Source organism: Rhamphochromis sp. 'chilingali' (assembly GCF_963969265.1).
Source record: "Rhamphochromis sp. 'chilingali' genome assembly, chromosome: 9".
Classification (NCBI taxonomy): domain Eukaryota; kingdom Metazoa; phylum Chordata; class Actinopteri; order Cichliformes; family Cichlidae; genus Rhamphochromis; species Rhamphochromis sp. 'chilingali'.
The window spans coordinates 16,603,798-16,618,972 of NC_137936.1; the positions used below are offsets into that span (position 1 = coordinate 16,603,798).

At 40.1% G+C, this 15,175-nt stretch overlaps 3 protein-coding genes and 1 long non-coding RNA gene across 5 annotated transcripts; 2 read left to right on the forward strand and 2 right to left on the reverse strand.

Annotated features, from left to right (window-relative positions):
* Positions 1 to 477: 477 nt before the first annotated feature.
* LOC308403098 (peroxisomal succinyl-coenzyme A thioesterase-like) lies at positions 478 to 5,282 on the forward strand (the record flags this gene model as incomplete). The annotated part of the gene is made up of 11 exons (XM_080892349.1): positions 478 to 586; positions 745 to 954; positions 1,487 to 1,586; positions 1,718 to 1,908; positions 1,988 to 2,163; positions 2,274 to 2,390; positions 2,521 to 2,600; positions 4,415 to 4,508; positions 4,628 to 4,708; positions 4,930 to 5,065; positions 5,182 to 5,282. 11 exons carry the CDS (start codon positions 478 to 480, stop codon positions 5,280 to 5,282), a joined length of 1,395 nt encoding a protein of 464 aa, XP_080748475.1.
* Positions 5,283 to 5,896: 614 nt separating this feature from the next.
* Positions 5,897 to 9,755, reverse strand: LOC308402554 (protein S100-B-like). Its single transcript, XM_080891477.1, has 3 exons — positions 7,861 to 9,755; positions 7,523 to 7,666; positions 5,897 to 7,108 (listed from the first exon to the last, which is right to left on the reverse strand). The coding sequence occupies exons 1-3, from the start codon at positions 7,864 to 7,866 to the stop codon at positions 6,959 to 6,961; spliced, it is 300 nt and encodes a 99-aa protein (XP_080747603.1). The 5' UTR covers positions 7,867 to 9,755; the 3' UTR covers positions 5,897 to 6,958.
* Positions 9,756 to 9,812: 57 nt separating this feature from the next.
* On the forward strand, positions 9,813 to 15,046 carry inpp1 (inositol polyphosphate-1-phosphatase). 2 transcript variants are annotated; one of them, XM_080891475.1, is made up of 6 exons: positions 9,813 to 10,085; positions 10,791 to 10,996; positions 11,076 to 11,136; positions 11,812 to 12,012; positions 12,110 to 12,284; positions 14,375 to 15,046. In XM_080891475.1, the coding sequence occupies exons 2-6, from the start codon at positions 10,793 to 10,795 to the stop codon at positions 14,865 to 14,867; spliced, it is 1,134 nt and encodes a 377-aa protein (XP_080747601.1). In that variant the 5' UTR covers positions 9,813 to 10,085; positions 10,791 to 10,792; the 3' UTR covers positions 14,868 to 15,046. The 2 variants fall into 2 exon arrangements, with proteins under 2 accessions (XP_080747601.1, XP_080747602.1); XM_080891476.1 differs by lacking the exon at positions 9,813 to 10,085 and having other exon boundaries at positions 10,529 to 10,996.
* Positions 12,073 to 13,355, reverse strand: LOC308402555. Its single transcript, XR_013972778.1, has 3 exons — positions 12,931 to 13,355; positions 12,688 to 12,853; positions 12,073 to 12,210 (listed from the first exon to the last, which is right to left on the reverse strand). It is a non-coding gene; the product is annotated as an uncharacterized lncRNA (long non-coding RNA).
* Positions 15,047 to 15,175: the final 129 nt, after the last annotated feature.

Consider the following 15,175-nt stretch of genomic DNA (forward strand, 5'->3'; position numbering starts at 1 on the left):
ATAAGTTTGCATGTTTTAGTAAATCACTGCACCTATTTCCCAGTTTTCCTTAGAAAATGTATAGAAGTGATGGGTGGATCAAGACTAGCTTGACGCTCACGGGAAATAGTCACATGTGGGTGAAACCTGAATGTATGGTGGATGATTCTGATCATGAATTCAGAACTCAAGTTAAACAGTAATTGTAACAGCATTATTAATTCACATTAGTAAGGCAGACTTAAAAGAAATCCAAGTTACAAAGCTTTGCAGTTCTTTGTTTTGTTTTGTTTTTAAAAATACAGTGCACATGTGAAAAGGACAAAGGTCTAAGGTTAATCTCTAACACAAGAGCAAGTCTTAGACAGAACCTGACAGCAGAGCATGCTGTCCAACCTTGGATTAGTTGTAGTTATTGATATTTAACCCTTTACTTTGATTTTAAGTGTTTTAGTATTTGATATTTACTTTGTGTTTATAGTGTCAAGAAAGACCATAATGTTTAGGGCACATATGAGTGTGACAAGAATATGGCAGCTCATAGAAAAGAGGATGATGTCGTGCATCAGTGTGCGTGGGAAACTGCCCGGGCTTCAGCGTGCTGTTGGTAAGAATAATATTTGAGGGTCTCTTTTTTTTTTTAAATATCAAAGATGATCAGTATCATTTTTTTCAATCTGTACATGCCTGAAGAGTGTCTGTATCAGAAGTTCTCGGTTTTATTTGTATGTGTGTGTATATATATGTTTGTTTGTTTTTTAACAGGTGAAGTTCGGAGGAAGAGCAGCTTTAGACAAAGCCCTTTGCTGTCAGCCGCTCCTGTTCGTGCGCTCATAGATGAACAGATCAGCATTAAAGGGCGTTTCCTGTCTCAAAATTATCCTGTCACAGTATGCGCACAAATGCACAGTGAGGAGGGAGATCTGTGGGAGGCGTTTGCTCATTATACAACAAATGCGAGCAGGAGCATCAACTGTGAGTGAAATACTCTTAAGTGCTGTTGGGTGACATAGTAGACAGTTTCTGTAATATATAGATGTCCACATAAATAAAAGCAGCTGGCATGTGGGACATATAAGCAGGGCAATAATGTTGAGATGCTCACTGTGCCAGTGGCAGGGTTTGACTTTTTTATTGTATTTAAAAACAAAATGGAGCAAAAAAACAAACATGCTGAAATTAAATTGAACAAAGTGTTTGTCATTTTAATCTGCAAGCTGCAAGTAATTATTGATAAAAGTCACAGGTTAATATTTAATGTGTTTACTGTGGAGACATCCTGTGGCAGTCATGTTATATTAATTCACTTCAGTTCAATTTTATTTTATTTATATCGTGCACGCCATTTCTTATCAACAGTAGCTTCAAGGCACTTTATATTGTAGAAAGAAAATAATCAGACTCCGTTTTAACAAGGAGACAGTAAAGATTGTGTGAAGAGATATTAACCAGGCTTTTATGCAGGCAGTGTTTCATTTTATTTTTGTCTCTGTTCTTACCTGAATAGTGACCAGCGATCATTCAGTTGGAGGTTCTTATTTAGGCTGTGAGCCGATGGGACTCTTCTGGGCTTTGGAGCCTGCACTCAGAAGCAGAGAAGGTTTGAGGCAGGTTTCAAATCCAGCTGCCTCTTATGTTGCGCACTTAAAAATACAGCTAAAGGATTCTTTCATTCATTCTACATTTCTGGCTTCACTGACTGCTTCTTTCTCTGTGTAAATATAAATGCTGATCACAGGCTTAGGAAAAGAAACGTGGAGACGCCATACATAGTGAACATCTCCTTACTGGAGGGCCACACTTCACCCAGTGAGGGGCAGAGCACTGAGCTGGCAGCTGTAACCGTTGAGCGCTGGTACATGGCGCCAGGAGTGAGGAGAATAGAGATTCGTCAGAACAAAATTGTAGGAACATTATTCTTACCCCCTGGTGAGCGTTCACTGAAGTGGCATTTATTGGCAGTGCCTTAGTCAGCAGTCACTGAACTTCACATGCTGATTTCCTGCAGGCCCGGGCCCTTTTCCTGCTATGCTGGATCTGTGGGGAATGGGTGGAGGACTGTCGGAGGACCGCTCTGCACTTTTTGCCTCCAGGGGATTCGCGAGTCTTTCTGTTGCCTACATGGGGCACAAAGACTTACCTGGACCACCAGACATAATGAGTGTTGGCGATTTGTATTTCAAAGTAGGATAACTTTGTCCGAGTTTCAGTGTATAAGCACTGGATTTAACCTAACAGCCTTGTATTTGTTTGTAATGTTTTTGTCACTCTCTTAAAATGTTTTGTTTGGTCAGTCAGCCTTCCAGTTACTTCAAGATCACTGTCAGGTCGATGCAGACAGAATTGGGGTCATTGGCCTCTCCTTTGGAGTCTGTCTAACCCTTCGCATCGCCACTAGGATTGGTGTTAAAGTGCGTCCCAAACTCACCTGTTTTGAAATCTGCCGTATGATCATCACATTGTTATTTGCATATGAAAAATACAAATCTGATAGACAGGCAATTATGAATGACGTTAACATTCATTTGTTCCCCTTTCCAGCCATCATGTTTGATTTGTATTAACGGGCCAGTAGGAAGCCCGCTGTTAGATGAAGATGGCAAGACCAAAACGATTGAGAGGTAATGGCTGGTTACTTTAGATTCTACTCTCAAATCAAATCAAATCAAATCAAATCAAATCAAATCAAATCAAATCAAATCAAATCACTTTTATTGTCACATCACATGTGCAGGCACACTGGCACAGCACATGCGAGTGAAATTCTTGTGTGCGAGCCCCACAAGCAACAGAGGTGTGCAAACACAACAACACAAACGAGCAAAATACAAGAATGGCCAACCTGAAACTAATAAATATATGTACAATATATAATAGTGTATGCATTTCTGGATGTGTATACTAAATATTTTCCTACGTGTGTGTGTGTGTGTGTGTGTGTGTGTGTGTGTGTGTGTGTGTGTGTGTGTGTGTGTGTGTATACACATTTTTACAAATTAAATAGTAAAAAAAAATAAAAAATAAAAAAATAAAAATAATAAAAATAATAATAATAATAATAATAATAATAAAATATATAAAATATACAGAGTTGAATATGTGCAAAACAAGTGGCATTTATATACAGTGTGGAGTGCATAATGTTGAAGTTCCAGTAGTGAAGCTGAGGTGTCTATGACGTGTTCAGCAGTCTGATGGCCTGATGGAAAAAGCTGTCTCTCAGTCTGCTGGTACGGGACCGGATCCAGTCTATTTGAACCGTTCACTTCTGGTGTCACTTATAAGTACAGAGTACTTATAGATATTTCTTATTTTAATGTTGGTTTTGATTTCTGGACAGTGATGCTTTTTATTTTGATAGCGTGGCCTCTGTACACCTCTCCAGTGGATTTTTAACAAAATCCCACATTAAGATGGGCAGTCTAACAAATTTTAAACATAAGGACTGATTATAATAGTGTACTTTGTGGCTCTCTTTTAATCTGGATAAATCATGGTGGTAACTTATGGTGAACCTGATTGGGGCAAGGTTATGTTGAGTTTCAGTGAAATTATGTGTTTACAGTATGCTTTAAGTGCAATATACAGCCCCAATTCCAAAACAGTTGGTGCAATGATTTGCACATTTCATAAACTCCTACTTTAGTCACAATGGAGCAAAGAAAATCTCTAAACTGAGAAAAATATGAAGTCTGTTTGAATTTGATAGCAGCGCTGTGTCTCAAATGTTAGGAAAGGGCTCATATTAGGAAAATTACTCTGCTACGTTTGTGGGGTATTTGTTGACAATCATTTGAAATCAGTTAAACTAATTTGGCTTTGCTGTGGCAACAAACTAACAAGCACCCAACAAACTCTTTATTGGGTGTGTGGAGTGTGTCAGACCTGGGTAACATTTAATTACAGATGATATGTTGTACTTAATTTCATGACCTTTTTCCTTTTCCTTGCCATGCTTTTCTTTCCCAGTCATTCTGGTACAGAATAATCTTGACCCATAAAAGCCATCTGCTGATTGCACACATTAACGGTGATACGACTGTATCTGTCGAGTGATCTTGACTTGGTTAGGTGTTGTGAAGTTCTTTTTTTTTAACCATGGAAATAATTCTGTGATGCACTTTAGCTGCAGGTTTTTGCTACCTCTCTCGTAAATTTGTTTTGATTTTGCAACAGTTAATGAAATGCTCTCGTAAAACCTAATGAATTCTACTTGAAAGTCTTAACTTCAATCATATTGAGTCTTTAAACTCCAGTGTGGTGATGTACCTTACAAAAGTATATTGTGGTCCAAAAACATAATTGTAACCTGGACTTTTATCTAGTTCAGGGTCCTCCGTCTACTCCAGGGCTGACATAGTAATCGCTGTTTTTAAGATTTTCACGAGTAGATGTTAACAAACAGTACCATCTCTGTCCTGTTCTGCTCTTTAAGTGACCAGAAACATTGGGAGCTCGATGATCGAGGCCGTGTGAGTTTCAGACATGTCTCTCTGCCGGATAATCTGCCCGCTGAGAACAAACAGAAGGTTCTTCTCTGCCCATCACACATGCATAGAGAAGCACATGTGTATAGAGCTCAGTAATCTCTGCTCTTTATTGTTTTTTTTTTTTGTTTGTTTTGTTTTCTCTTATTTTCTTTTTGTAGGTAAAGAACATCACCTGTCCTCTCATGTACATAGTGGGTGAAGACGATCTGTGTGCTGCAAGCACAGAGAATGCAGATGTGGTAAATTAACTTATTTTACTTTAATTACAATTACAGATTACATTTTAAATGTTATGTTGTCCTGTATATATTATTTGGAGACTCTTGATGTCTACTGAAATGTATTAAAACACTCTAAGAATACAACAGTCATTTATAGTCACCTGAATGCAGTTTTGTATATTGTCTGTGTGGACTGACTGCACACTGTTTCATTGTTTACTCTGATCGCTGGTCATCAGATTGAGGAGGCCCTGAGGTCTGCAGGTAAATCCCAGCTGTTTACCCGCTTGTCATATCCCGGTGCCGGTCACCTGATCGAGCCACCCTACGCACCGTGTGCAAGAGTGTCTCTATGGAGAGCCAAACCAGAGAAATGTGAGCTTAAGTTTTCCTCTCATTGTATTTTATTAAGAATACAATATATAATGGTAAATAAATTTGCAGTTGGTTGTTTTTGTTTTTTTTTGTTTGTTTGTTTTTCTTCCCTGCAGTATTCACTCTGTGGGGAGGTCACCCCGCACCCCACGCTGCTGCTCAAGAAGATTCCTGGAAGAGGATCCTAGAGTTTATGGAAACCCATCTGAGGCGGTGAATCTCCACATGGACAATAATCCATCGTTAACATGATTCTGAAATCCTGCATTTGTTTGAGCTGTGAAAGATGTCCAACGACTGGTGTGCAACTTGGGTTTTAAAAAATAAATAAATAAATAAAACTCATTTAAAAACTATTTGGGCCACAAGAGGTCGCTGTTTGGTTGCTATCAAAACAGCCAGTTCAGTATGAGTCAGTCTGCACCGTACAAAGGAAAAGAAAGCTTTCAGCAGTTTAGACCCACAGATGTTGGGCTGTCAGGTACAGCTGTGCCTATACTACTCAACAAGTAGTATAGGTGTTAATTTTCTTAGCTGGACTGCATTACATGTACACACACGTCTGTTATTTGTCTTTCTAAAAGATGGAACCAGTCAGCTTGGCCTTTCCTCCTATTTCTCAGTTTGTGTATCCTCGTTTCCTTTCCTCACCTTTTTGACTCCTCACAAGGGGAGAGAGGAGTGTGTAATCAAAACAAAAAAAAAGACGTCCTTGCTTCAGAGGGCATGTTGTGAAGCAGCATCTGTTAAACATGTCTCAGTACTGCTGTAGCTTATCGATTCTGTCAGATGAGCATAAATGTTTAGTAATGACAGACAAATATGTGGAAGTATCATACGTTTATATATTTTTGTTTCTCAAATACATATTCCACACATGCTATATTAGAAACTCACCAGCCATTTTATTAGGTATACATTGGTGGTGTCCGTTTGGACCCTCTTTTGCCTTCATTACTACATTAATTCTTTGAAACAGATTCAACAAGGTGCTGGAAACATGCCTCAGAGATCTTGATATGATAGTGCCACACAGTTGCTGCAGATTTGTTGGCTGCACATCCATGATGCAAATTTTGTGTTCCACCACATCCCAAAGGTGGATTGAGGTCGGGTGACTGTGGAGGCCTTTTGAGGACACTGAACTCATGTTCAAGATTCTAGTCTGAGACGATCTGCGCTTTATGACATTTTGTTTTCCTCCTACAAGCAGCCATCAGGAGATGGGTACACAGCAGTCATAAAGGGATCGACAGGTTCGGCAACAATACACTGGTATGCTGTAGTGTTTAAACCCAATTGGTACTAAATAGCCAAAACTGTGCCAAAAAATATCCCCCACACTATTTCACCACCACCAGCCTGAACTGCAGGATCCATAGATCTAAAAGTTCATCTTGCTTACATCACATTCGGACTCTACCGTCCAAATGTCACAGTTGAAATCTACTCTCATCAGATCAGGCAACATTTTTCAGTCTTCCATTGTGGCCTCAGCTGATAGGAGTAGTCGTCTGCTGCTGTAGTTTATCTGCTTCAAGGTTTGAGGTTTCATTTTGTGCCTTGAGAGATGCTGTGCTTTGGTTGTAAAGAGGGAGTTACTGCTGCCTTCCTGTTAGCGCAAATCAATCTGGCCATTCTTCTCTGACAGAACTTAAAAGGTCAATGTCTACATATTTAAATCTGTTGAGTTGCTGCCTTGTGATTGGCTTATTAGATATTTGTGTTAATGAGCAGCTGAATAGGTGTACCTAATAAAGTGACTGGTAAGTGTATTCAGCAAACATTTCCATACTAACAAAAAGTATCAAACTGCATGACTAATAAGAGTCTCCCAGTCTCACAAAAAACAAAACATACTTTCTTTAAATGAGTAATTCATGTGCATGCAAACTATTTCTGTTGCTTTGGAATAAACAGTTCATTGCAAGCAGAGGTGACCATGGCGATGAGGGCAATGAACTCTTTGAAGTCGATCTCCAAATCTCCGTTCTGGTCGAGGTCAGCGAAGAGTTTATCCAGTGTGTCCTTCTCCTTGATTTTCTGTTTAGCAGGAAAATTGCATTAAAGTTCATCATTAGTAGTAAATGGACAGTATATTTAATAACACTGATAAATCTGTAGCATCACCACTAACTCTACTAGGCTTAAATCTTAATTACACCGGAATAGAAGGAAAATTGTTAGTTATCTAATATATTTTTAATATCTCTGAGACTCAGCTGTGCAGCGTGTCAACGCTTGAAAAGGAAGCAAATAAAAATCCACTACAGCCCCAAGCAACCTTAGTCAGTTGTACATGCTTTGCTCGTATAAATTTTAAATCCATCAATAATGTTTGTGAAATTCTGTGCAGTTTTTTTCTTATTTAAATACACACTGTGCTGCGTGCCAACAAATTGATGCATGCTTATTATTGTTGTCATAAACACACCCGCTTTGCAGAAGATATCTTACCACTATGAAATTATTCATCTCATTGTTGATAAGTTCTTTAAGGTCTGCTTTCTTCAGATTGCACTTCTGACCCGAGTATTGGTGGAAAGTTTGGATAATAGTGATCATGCTGCTCTCCAGGTCTGACATAGCATCCTTTGTGGCCTGAGACAAACAATTTGAATCAGTTCCCGTTCTTTTGTCTCGCCACACAAAGAAGTTAATTGTCCGTCTGTTGGATTTTCTTCATTAAATACACTATAAGCATGCATTAATAACAGCATATTTGTATCCTGATCTTGTAGGACAACATTTAAAGAAAAATCTGTTTTGCATAGGGAGCATTTTGTCTTTCTTACCTCCATCTGTAGAACCTCCTCTGTCTTCCAGGGATCTTCAGTGTGACTGAAGGCTTTTCGAGCTGCGACTTCTCTGCCTCGCTCAAATTACCTCGCACACTAAACTGTATTGATCAATCGTCTCACACTCACCATGTAATGCACAACTAATGGATCCTAGTGGTCAAAGCTTCAACCAAGAACCATTTGCCTGTAAAGTGTGTGTGCAGTAGTCTTTATGTGAGCAATATACTGTATGCATTTTTATTTATTTATTTTTTTCAGCACTTAGCTTAACATGAGGCTTAAATGAAGGCTAACCTCAGATGAGCACATAATGGATACTTTGCTGAGAACCATGAGGTCACAAGTAACAGAAAGTCAAGAACTACAAGAGACTTTAAAAGTGTTAAATATCTGCAGATCTGCATCTCAGTGAGATTTCTTTGAGCTCAAATGAAGGCCAGTAATATCTGACAGTGTCTGATAAGAGTAAATAATTATTAGTCACCAAGCAAGATTTTGTCCTTATGCAAAAGAGAGAATTCAGTTGCTTTATGTGATGTAATCTAATTTACAGATGCAACTATTTGCATTTGTCTTAAGGCTCTAAAGCAGTTGTGAAAAACCGATCCCAGTGAACTGCCATACGTGTCACATGGAGATAGTACAGTAAGAGCTTCAGTTGTATTCTTAACTCAGTACTGTGTTTGGGGTCTTAACAGGAAGAGATGCTGGAATTGCCTGTGCCTTCCCATTAAAGGAGCTCTAAAGAGTTCAAATGGAAATCCATTTCATTACAGTAAGAATATGGCTATACGATACAGCATTAAAAAAAAAGCATGACAGAGAACTAATGTGCTCCACAAAGGCAGATGGGGTGGTGGGGGCGAGTTTCTTATAAATTAGACATGATTACTGGGGGCATTGCTGGGGCTTAATCAATAAATTGCATTATATTGTAGCGAATATGGTCTGGAAATGTACAACATGCTTTTCCTATCAGTATATTAGTATAATTAGTATATCAGTATGATTTTCCACCCTTGTACCTCCTGGAAGAAAAAACAAGGTCCAGATTATTCACATGTTGAATACACTCAGCGAATTAGTCAGTAATATAAAAAATATTAATTTAAAACAGAAGCATTTTATGTTCATAAACAGTGTAGTTTCAGTTCATTTCTAATGACCTGGATTCAACATAACCTCGTTTCACATTATTTAAGAAATATCATTAAAAAAAAACAAGAACGTCCTCAAGAAGATGTTTAAATAAAGCTCCATTATCAATACCTATCACATGCAAATTGAGTACCTCTTTTTCAACAATACTTGTCCAAAAATACACAAAGGACAACTTACAGTGCTGTGAACAATTCTTGAGTCATTCCTCATTTCTTTATATTTTGCTTCCACGGAGCAGTTTTTTAAATTGGTCTTGAGCAATAATTCTTCAAGTTTTTTGGAGGCCTTTCGAAGTCTTTGCACGCTGGCTGATTTTTCCGACCACTGTCAGAGGACTCTTTGTTTTGTTTTGTTTTTTCTTAAGCCACTTAACCCTCACTTATGTGTCATTCCAGAATAAAAAAGACGAAAATCAAGGGATGAAACGAAAGAATCAGTTTTAAATTGTAAAAATTGACCCGGTTTGAGGTGTTGATTTCAGATTTTTGTTTTACTCGTATTTATTTGTGGCTTGTATTGCATTGATACTTTTATTTTGTATTGGAATTTGAAATCGATTTATTATACATTATTTATTTATTTTCATTTTATTTCTTTGTTCAGCACTTGGTCAGAGCGTAGGTTGCTCATCCATCGTATTTTTGATTTATACAGTAATACATTTTCTTTGTAGAACTCTGGTTTGCGGTTTTGACATGCATTTATGATTCCCGAAATATGATCTCGAGTTTTACATTTGCACTTGAACGCACCGCTCCCCCCCCCCCCCAACTTGTTGTCCGCTCCTTGAAAACCCTACACGCCGTGCGTCACGTAGCTGCGCGCATGTCTGAACCTTGTATTTGTCAGCCTAGATGTGAGGGTGCCGTCCGCCCTTCTTCGATCGGAAACTCGCACTGACGTAAAGAAGCCAGAGCAGGCAGTTCTACGGGTTAATTAAGAGCTTTAAAACCGTAATTTACACCAAGTCCACGCCTTTTTTTTTTTCGTTTTTGCTTCTTGTCTCCTGGAAACATCCTCGTTTGGTGACTGGAGCACTAACAAAAAAAACCCCACAGGTAATGAGAAGAGGGACACACGAGAGGAAAAGAGGCAGTTTTTAACCTGGTGTTTAGTAGGCTTTCATTTATTCCACTCTAGTTTTTCTTCGCATTCGTATTCCTTTGCTCGTAAATACCTCGTTAAACCTCAGCTGACCTTTTTGGCAGCGGTTTATCGGAGAGCTCTGTACAATTATATTTATTTGTAAATATTTATATAATTGAGCTTAAACTGATGCTTTTTTTCCCCATATCCGGAAAAGAGGCTGTCTTGCTGTTTAAGATTACTAATAGCATTCAAAGGTGTCTTATTGGCACTGAGTAGTGATTAATGCAGACCTAATTGCTGCTTTTTGGTATTTCCCTCCTAAGACTGTGACTAAGATGGTGACTGTTGATTTTTTTTTTTTTTTTTTTTTTTTTTTTTTTTTTTTGTGGTGGTGTTTTTGTTTTTTGTTGTTGTTGTTTTTTATTAAGTGTTTCATACTTTCGAAGTCGTAATCTGCAGATTTGGCCTTATTATCCCTGAAACTTGCTGCATAGTCACATCACTCTCTCACACTCACTTCTTTCAGAAGTGCCCCGTTTTCATTTTGAGTCTATAATTAGCCTAGTGTGCAAGCTGTGACCGCCCTCATCTCTTTTTCTCTCCCACACTCGTACACACACTTTCCTTCTTTTGGTCGGTTTCACTGAACTCTCTGCTCTTCTTTCTCTGTTCAGGCATGGCTGATCTGCTGAGGCTGCTGCTCAAGGTGGCTGAAAAGGCTGCTAACGTGGCTCGGGTCTGCAGGCAGGAGGCTCCCCTCTTCCAGCTCCTTGTGCAAGAAAAGACCGGAGATGACAAGAACAAGAAGTTCGTCCAAGACTTCAAGACGCTCGCCGATGTGGTGATTCAGGAGATGATCCGGCATGATGTTGGCGCTCAGGTAAGGACAAGTCTTTGTGAAGCCGGCCAAGATCAGACCGCATGTTGCATTGTAATTGTGTCATTTTTCTTTTGTCCAGTTCCCTGACATGGCTGAATTCATTCATGGCGAGGAGTCTAACAAGTTTGAAAACGGGCTTGGTAATTTCTTAATATTATACATAACACACTACACCCTGGGCCAAGAACAACAGCTTTTGCTCTAGGGCACTTTTGTAGTCTAATTTGAGCATCACTAATGCCTCTTTTCACCTGCCAGATCTAGAACTCCTTCCCTACATTAGATAGAGTTACTTAAAGCTGGGCTGGGCACCTTAAAATTCCCAAAATTGGAACCACTGATGTCTACAAGTTGTTAAAAAATAATAATATTTGTTTCTAAAAAGCATTTTAAGAGCAACAGTGTCTACTTCAGGACAATCTGATCCAATGCTGTGCTGTTACAGATGTGCACACCTTGAATCCTCCATGCACTCTAATGAGTCCTGTGTATGAGTTTGTCAGGTGTGCCTCAGGATTATTCTGGGGGAGCCCCAGCTGTGCTTTTGTCTCAGGAGTGCAGATTCATAAATATAACATCCAGCATTAAGATGTGCTGTGTAATAATAACCATGATGATAATCAGCCTACCTTCATATTAAAATCTAGAGGAGCTAAATATACACTTGGCAAATGATCTTTACTTTAATCTATGAGTACATAGTGAAGACATTAATATGTTGCTGTCTAAATATTTACCATGGCTGCACCTTGCACATTAGAAACATTTGAAGTGGTTTGTTGTAAAGTAATCAAAGTCTCTGTCTCTGCCACCAGGAGAGAGTGTGATAGTCACGGTTTGTAGCACAGCGGAGGAGACGGCGGCGTTGCTGGCCACCGTGCTTGACGGTGACCACACAGCAGCTTCTCTGCTGGCTAAAGCCATCCACCAAGACCCGGCGACCGTCGAGGCAAACACTGATGGCCTGACTGTTTCCCTCAGCCCCTCTGAGCTCGGCATCTGGATCGATCCCATAGGTGAAGAGCTCACCTCTTACCACAATCCCATTCAGCATTCATGTCGGAGCTCAGTTTGTCTTTATTGTGCTTTTTTTTTTTTTTTTAAATACTCTAGATGCTACCAGCCAGTACATACAGGGCCGAGAGAAGGAGCTGGAGGAAGGCCGCTTGTCTCCATCGGGTCTGCACTGTGCGTTGGTTCTCATCGGCGTTTACCTGCGGAGCACAGGCGAGCCCATCATGGGCGTCATCAATCAGCCGTTTCACCACAAAGATCCAGCAGGCGGGGGGTGAGTAATAGGGATGGGTATTGATAAGATTTTCACGATTCTGATTCCATTTTCGATTCTGTTTAACGATTCGATTCTTTATCGATTCTCTTATTGATTCTTTTTTTAAAAAGGAGAACACTAAGGTCGATTAGCTTAGAACTTTGTTTTATATCTTCTCTTTGAACAAGATAGAAATTGAGTAACATGGCCTTACAAACCCAACAGTGAGATCTTAAGAGATCCACAGGCTACGGCTCTTCAATGGGGTGTCACAGGGTCCCCAAGAAAAAAAATTGTAAATGTAAAATAATAAAATAAATATTCTTCTGTAGCAATATCAAAGTATAACATAAATTATTCTGTAGCAATTACACAAGAATTCCAGTAATGTCCCTGCCTACAATTAAACACATTCACTTACCGAAAATCGGGGGCATCTGCTGCAAATGGGTGCAAGCCTTTTACCACAAACTCAGTCACTGCTCGGTGACATTCGTCTATCCTGGCCTGAAAGGAGACGCTACCGGTAGACTGCAGCGAGAACTGCCAGCATCTGAGCCAGACTCTGTCTCTCTCATCATGGTCACCTAAATGCACAGTAATGGCAGGTTTGTAATAAGGCAGATCGCGCTAACATAATATGCACTGTTAGTTGATTATTTACCTGCCGCATTAACGGGAGAGGACGTGCAAACGTTACCGCTGCTGCTGGGTTGAGATTCACGAGTCCGGAGCGGAATTAAAAACACGACATTCATTTAAGGTCATCGTGTGTTTTGTGAGCAAATGCTTTTGCATATTTGTAGTGGTTCCTCCCTTAAATGAAATATCTACTTTGCAAGTATTGCAAGTTGCCCTGTTGTCATCTGTTCTCGATAAGTATAACCAAACTTTTGAGCGTTTGAGCGGCCATGTTTCCTGCCAGGTAAATGACGCTCCGCAACGTGGTGACGTCATTCGGGGCGACTGGAATCGATAAAGGAATCGTTTGCAAAAATGGCAGACAATTCCAAGGAATTGAAACAGTGGGAACCGGTTCTCAACAAGAACCGGTTTTCGATACCCATCCCTAGTGAGTAATCACTAAAAAGCGATGCATGCTCACACACCCTGGTAAGGAAGTTAATGTTGTTTTTGGTTGCTGGTGATGGTCGTTCTCTTTACCCATAAATGGCCTCCTTGGCTCCGTGCTCAAACCAGCGTTCCTCCCTGTCTGCGATGTGCACTTCCTCATCATTTAAAGAGTGGTCTCTGGACTGTAGGTGTAAATAGACTGCCGAGTTCAGGCCTGATTAGGTAGGATTGGACTAAGTGGATGGCACAACACAGCTCTCCCGTGTTGTGCCATCCACTTAGTCGACAATCCTTCTGGCACTTCACCACGTATACTATATTACTCGAGTCACAGCAATGTTTCTTCTTCTATCTCCACTTTGGCAGGGTTAAACATTAAGTTGCTACATTTTGCTGGACTTTATATTATCTATGCAACAACCTCTGGAGGTGAAAAGCCAGTAAATATTAAAACGCCCAAGTTAAGAAAAAAAAAAAGTATCTTTACGGGCTCTTACAATAAATTAATTTGATCTCTATAATTCCCCCTGCTACAGCAGCTGTATTGCTGTAGAAAGCTCACCTCTTTAAATTTCACCAAAGCTTGCATGATGCAGAATTCAGAGGAATTCGATTCAACAAAATAAAATTCACGTAGAATGATGGTAGAAACGGGGAAATGCATGAGTCTTTAGTTTCCTGTGCACACAGAATGCACAGGAAATGCCGTCCTGTAACCTGCATAGTTTGAGGTTTAAACATTTTTATTCTATCCCACATAAGCATAATCTTCCCTACATTTCCATCCCTCTCTATGAAGGTTGTTTTCTACATTTACCTTTTACTTTCTTCAGCAGATTAGACGATTACAGAAAAACTACACATTTCATATTAACCTCACCCTACTGCAGCTAAATATTAACAGATTGACGGGTTTGAGCAGATGCCATGCATGTCACAGGAAACTTCACACTGTGTTTAGGTGATGGTGTGACATGATGAAGCTTCTGAGCCTCAAAGTAAGATATTCTCACTTTACTCCCGATTCTCTGCAGGTGGAAGGGAAGGCATTTCTGGGGCGTGTCCTGGGACGGCATTAACATCTGCTCTGTGTCCCAGCCGAAAGATGGAGAGGATCGAGGGCTGTCTGTGGTGCTGAGCTCCAGTGAGAAGCAGGTGGTAAAAGGTGTGCTAGCCTTGCTCTGCAGCTCTGACAAGCTGATGTACGCCTCTGGAGCCGGCTACAAGATCCTGTGTGTCATTGAGGGCCTGGCTGATGTTTACATCCTCTCAGAGGGAAGCACCTTTAAGTGGGACTCCTGCGCTCCTCACGCCCTGCTCCGAGCACTCGGTGGGGGGGTGGTGGACTTGACTAAGCGTCTACAGATGACCAGTGAAGGACAGGATCACACAGCAGAACTGACCTATCATGAGCCTGACACTGAGTGCAAAGGAGCTGACCGCTGGGCTAACCGTGGCGGCCTGGTGGCTTATCGAGACTGTTCAAAGCTCAACACTGTCATCGCAGCTCTGAAGGGCAAGCTGTAGATGATGGAAGAGCAGATGTAGCCGGCACGATCTGAAGCATTTATACACATGATCATGTTTTCGATATTAGGCAAGGAAAATTATGGGTGTAGAGGTTGAAATATTTAATTCATAAATGATACAGTCTTCTTCTTAACCAGATGCTTATGCAGTCGTGTGTGTGTGTGTGTGTGTGTGTATATCGCAAAGTGACAATCAGCTTTGAGCCAAATTATATTTGCAAATGTTTGAATTTCAGTCAAAGATGGAGCTGAGACTGATTCCAACTTTTGTAAAGGAAAATAAAGTTTGGATTAAAAGCTCCAAAC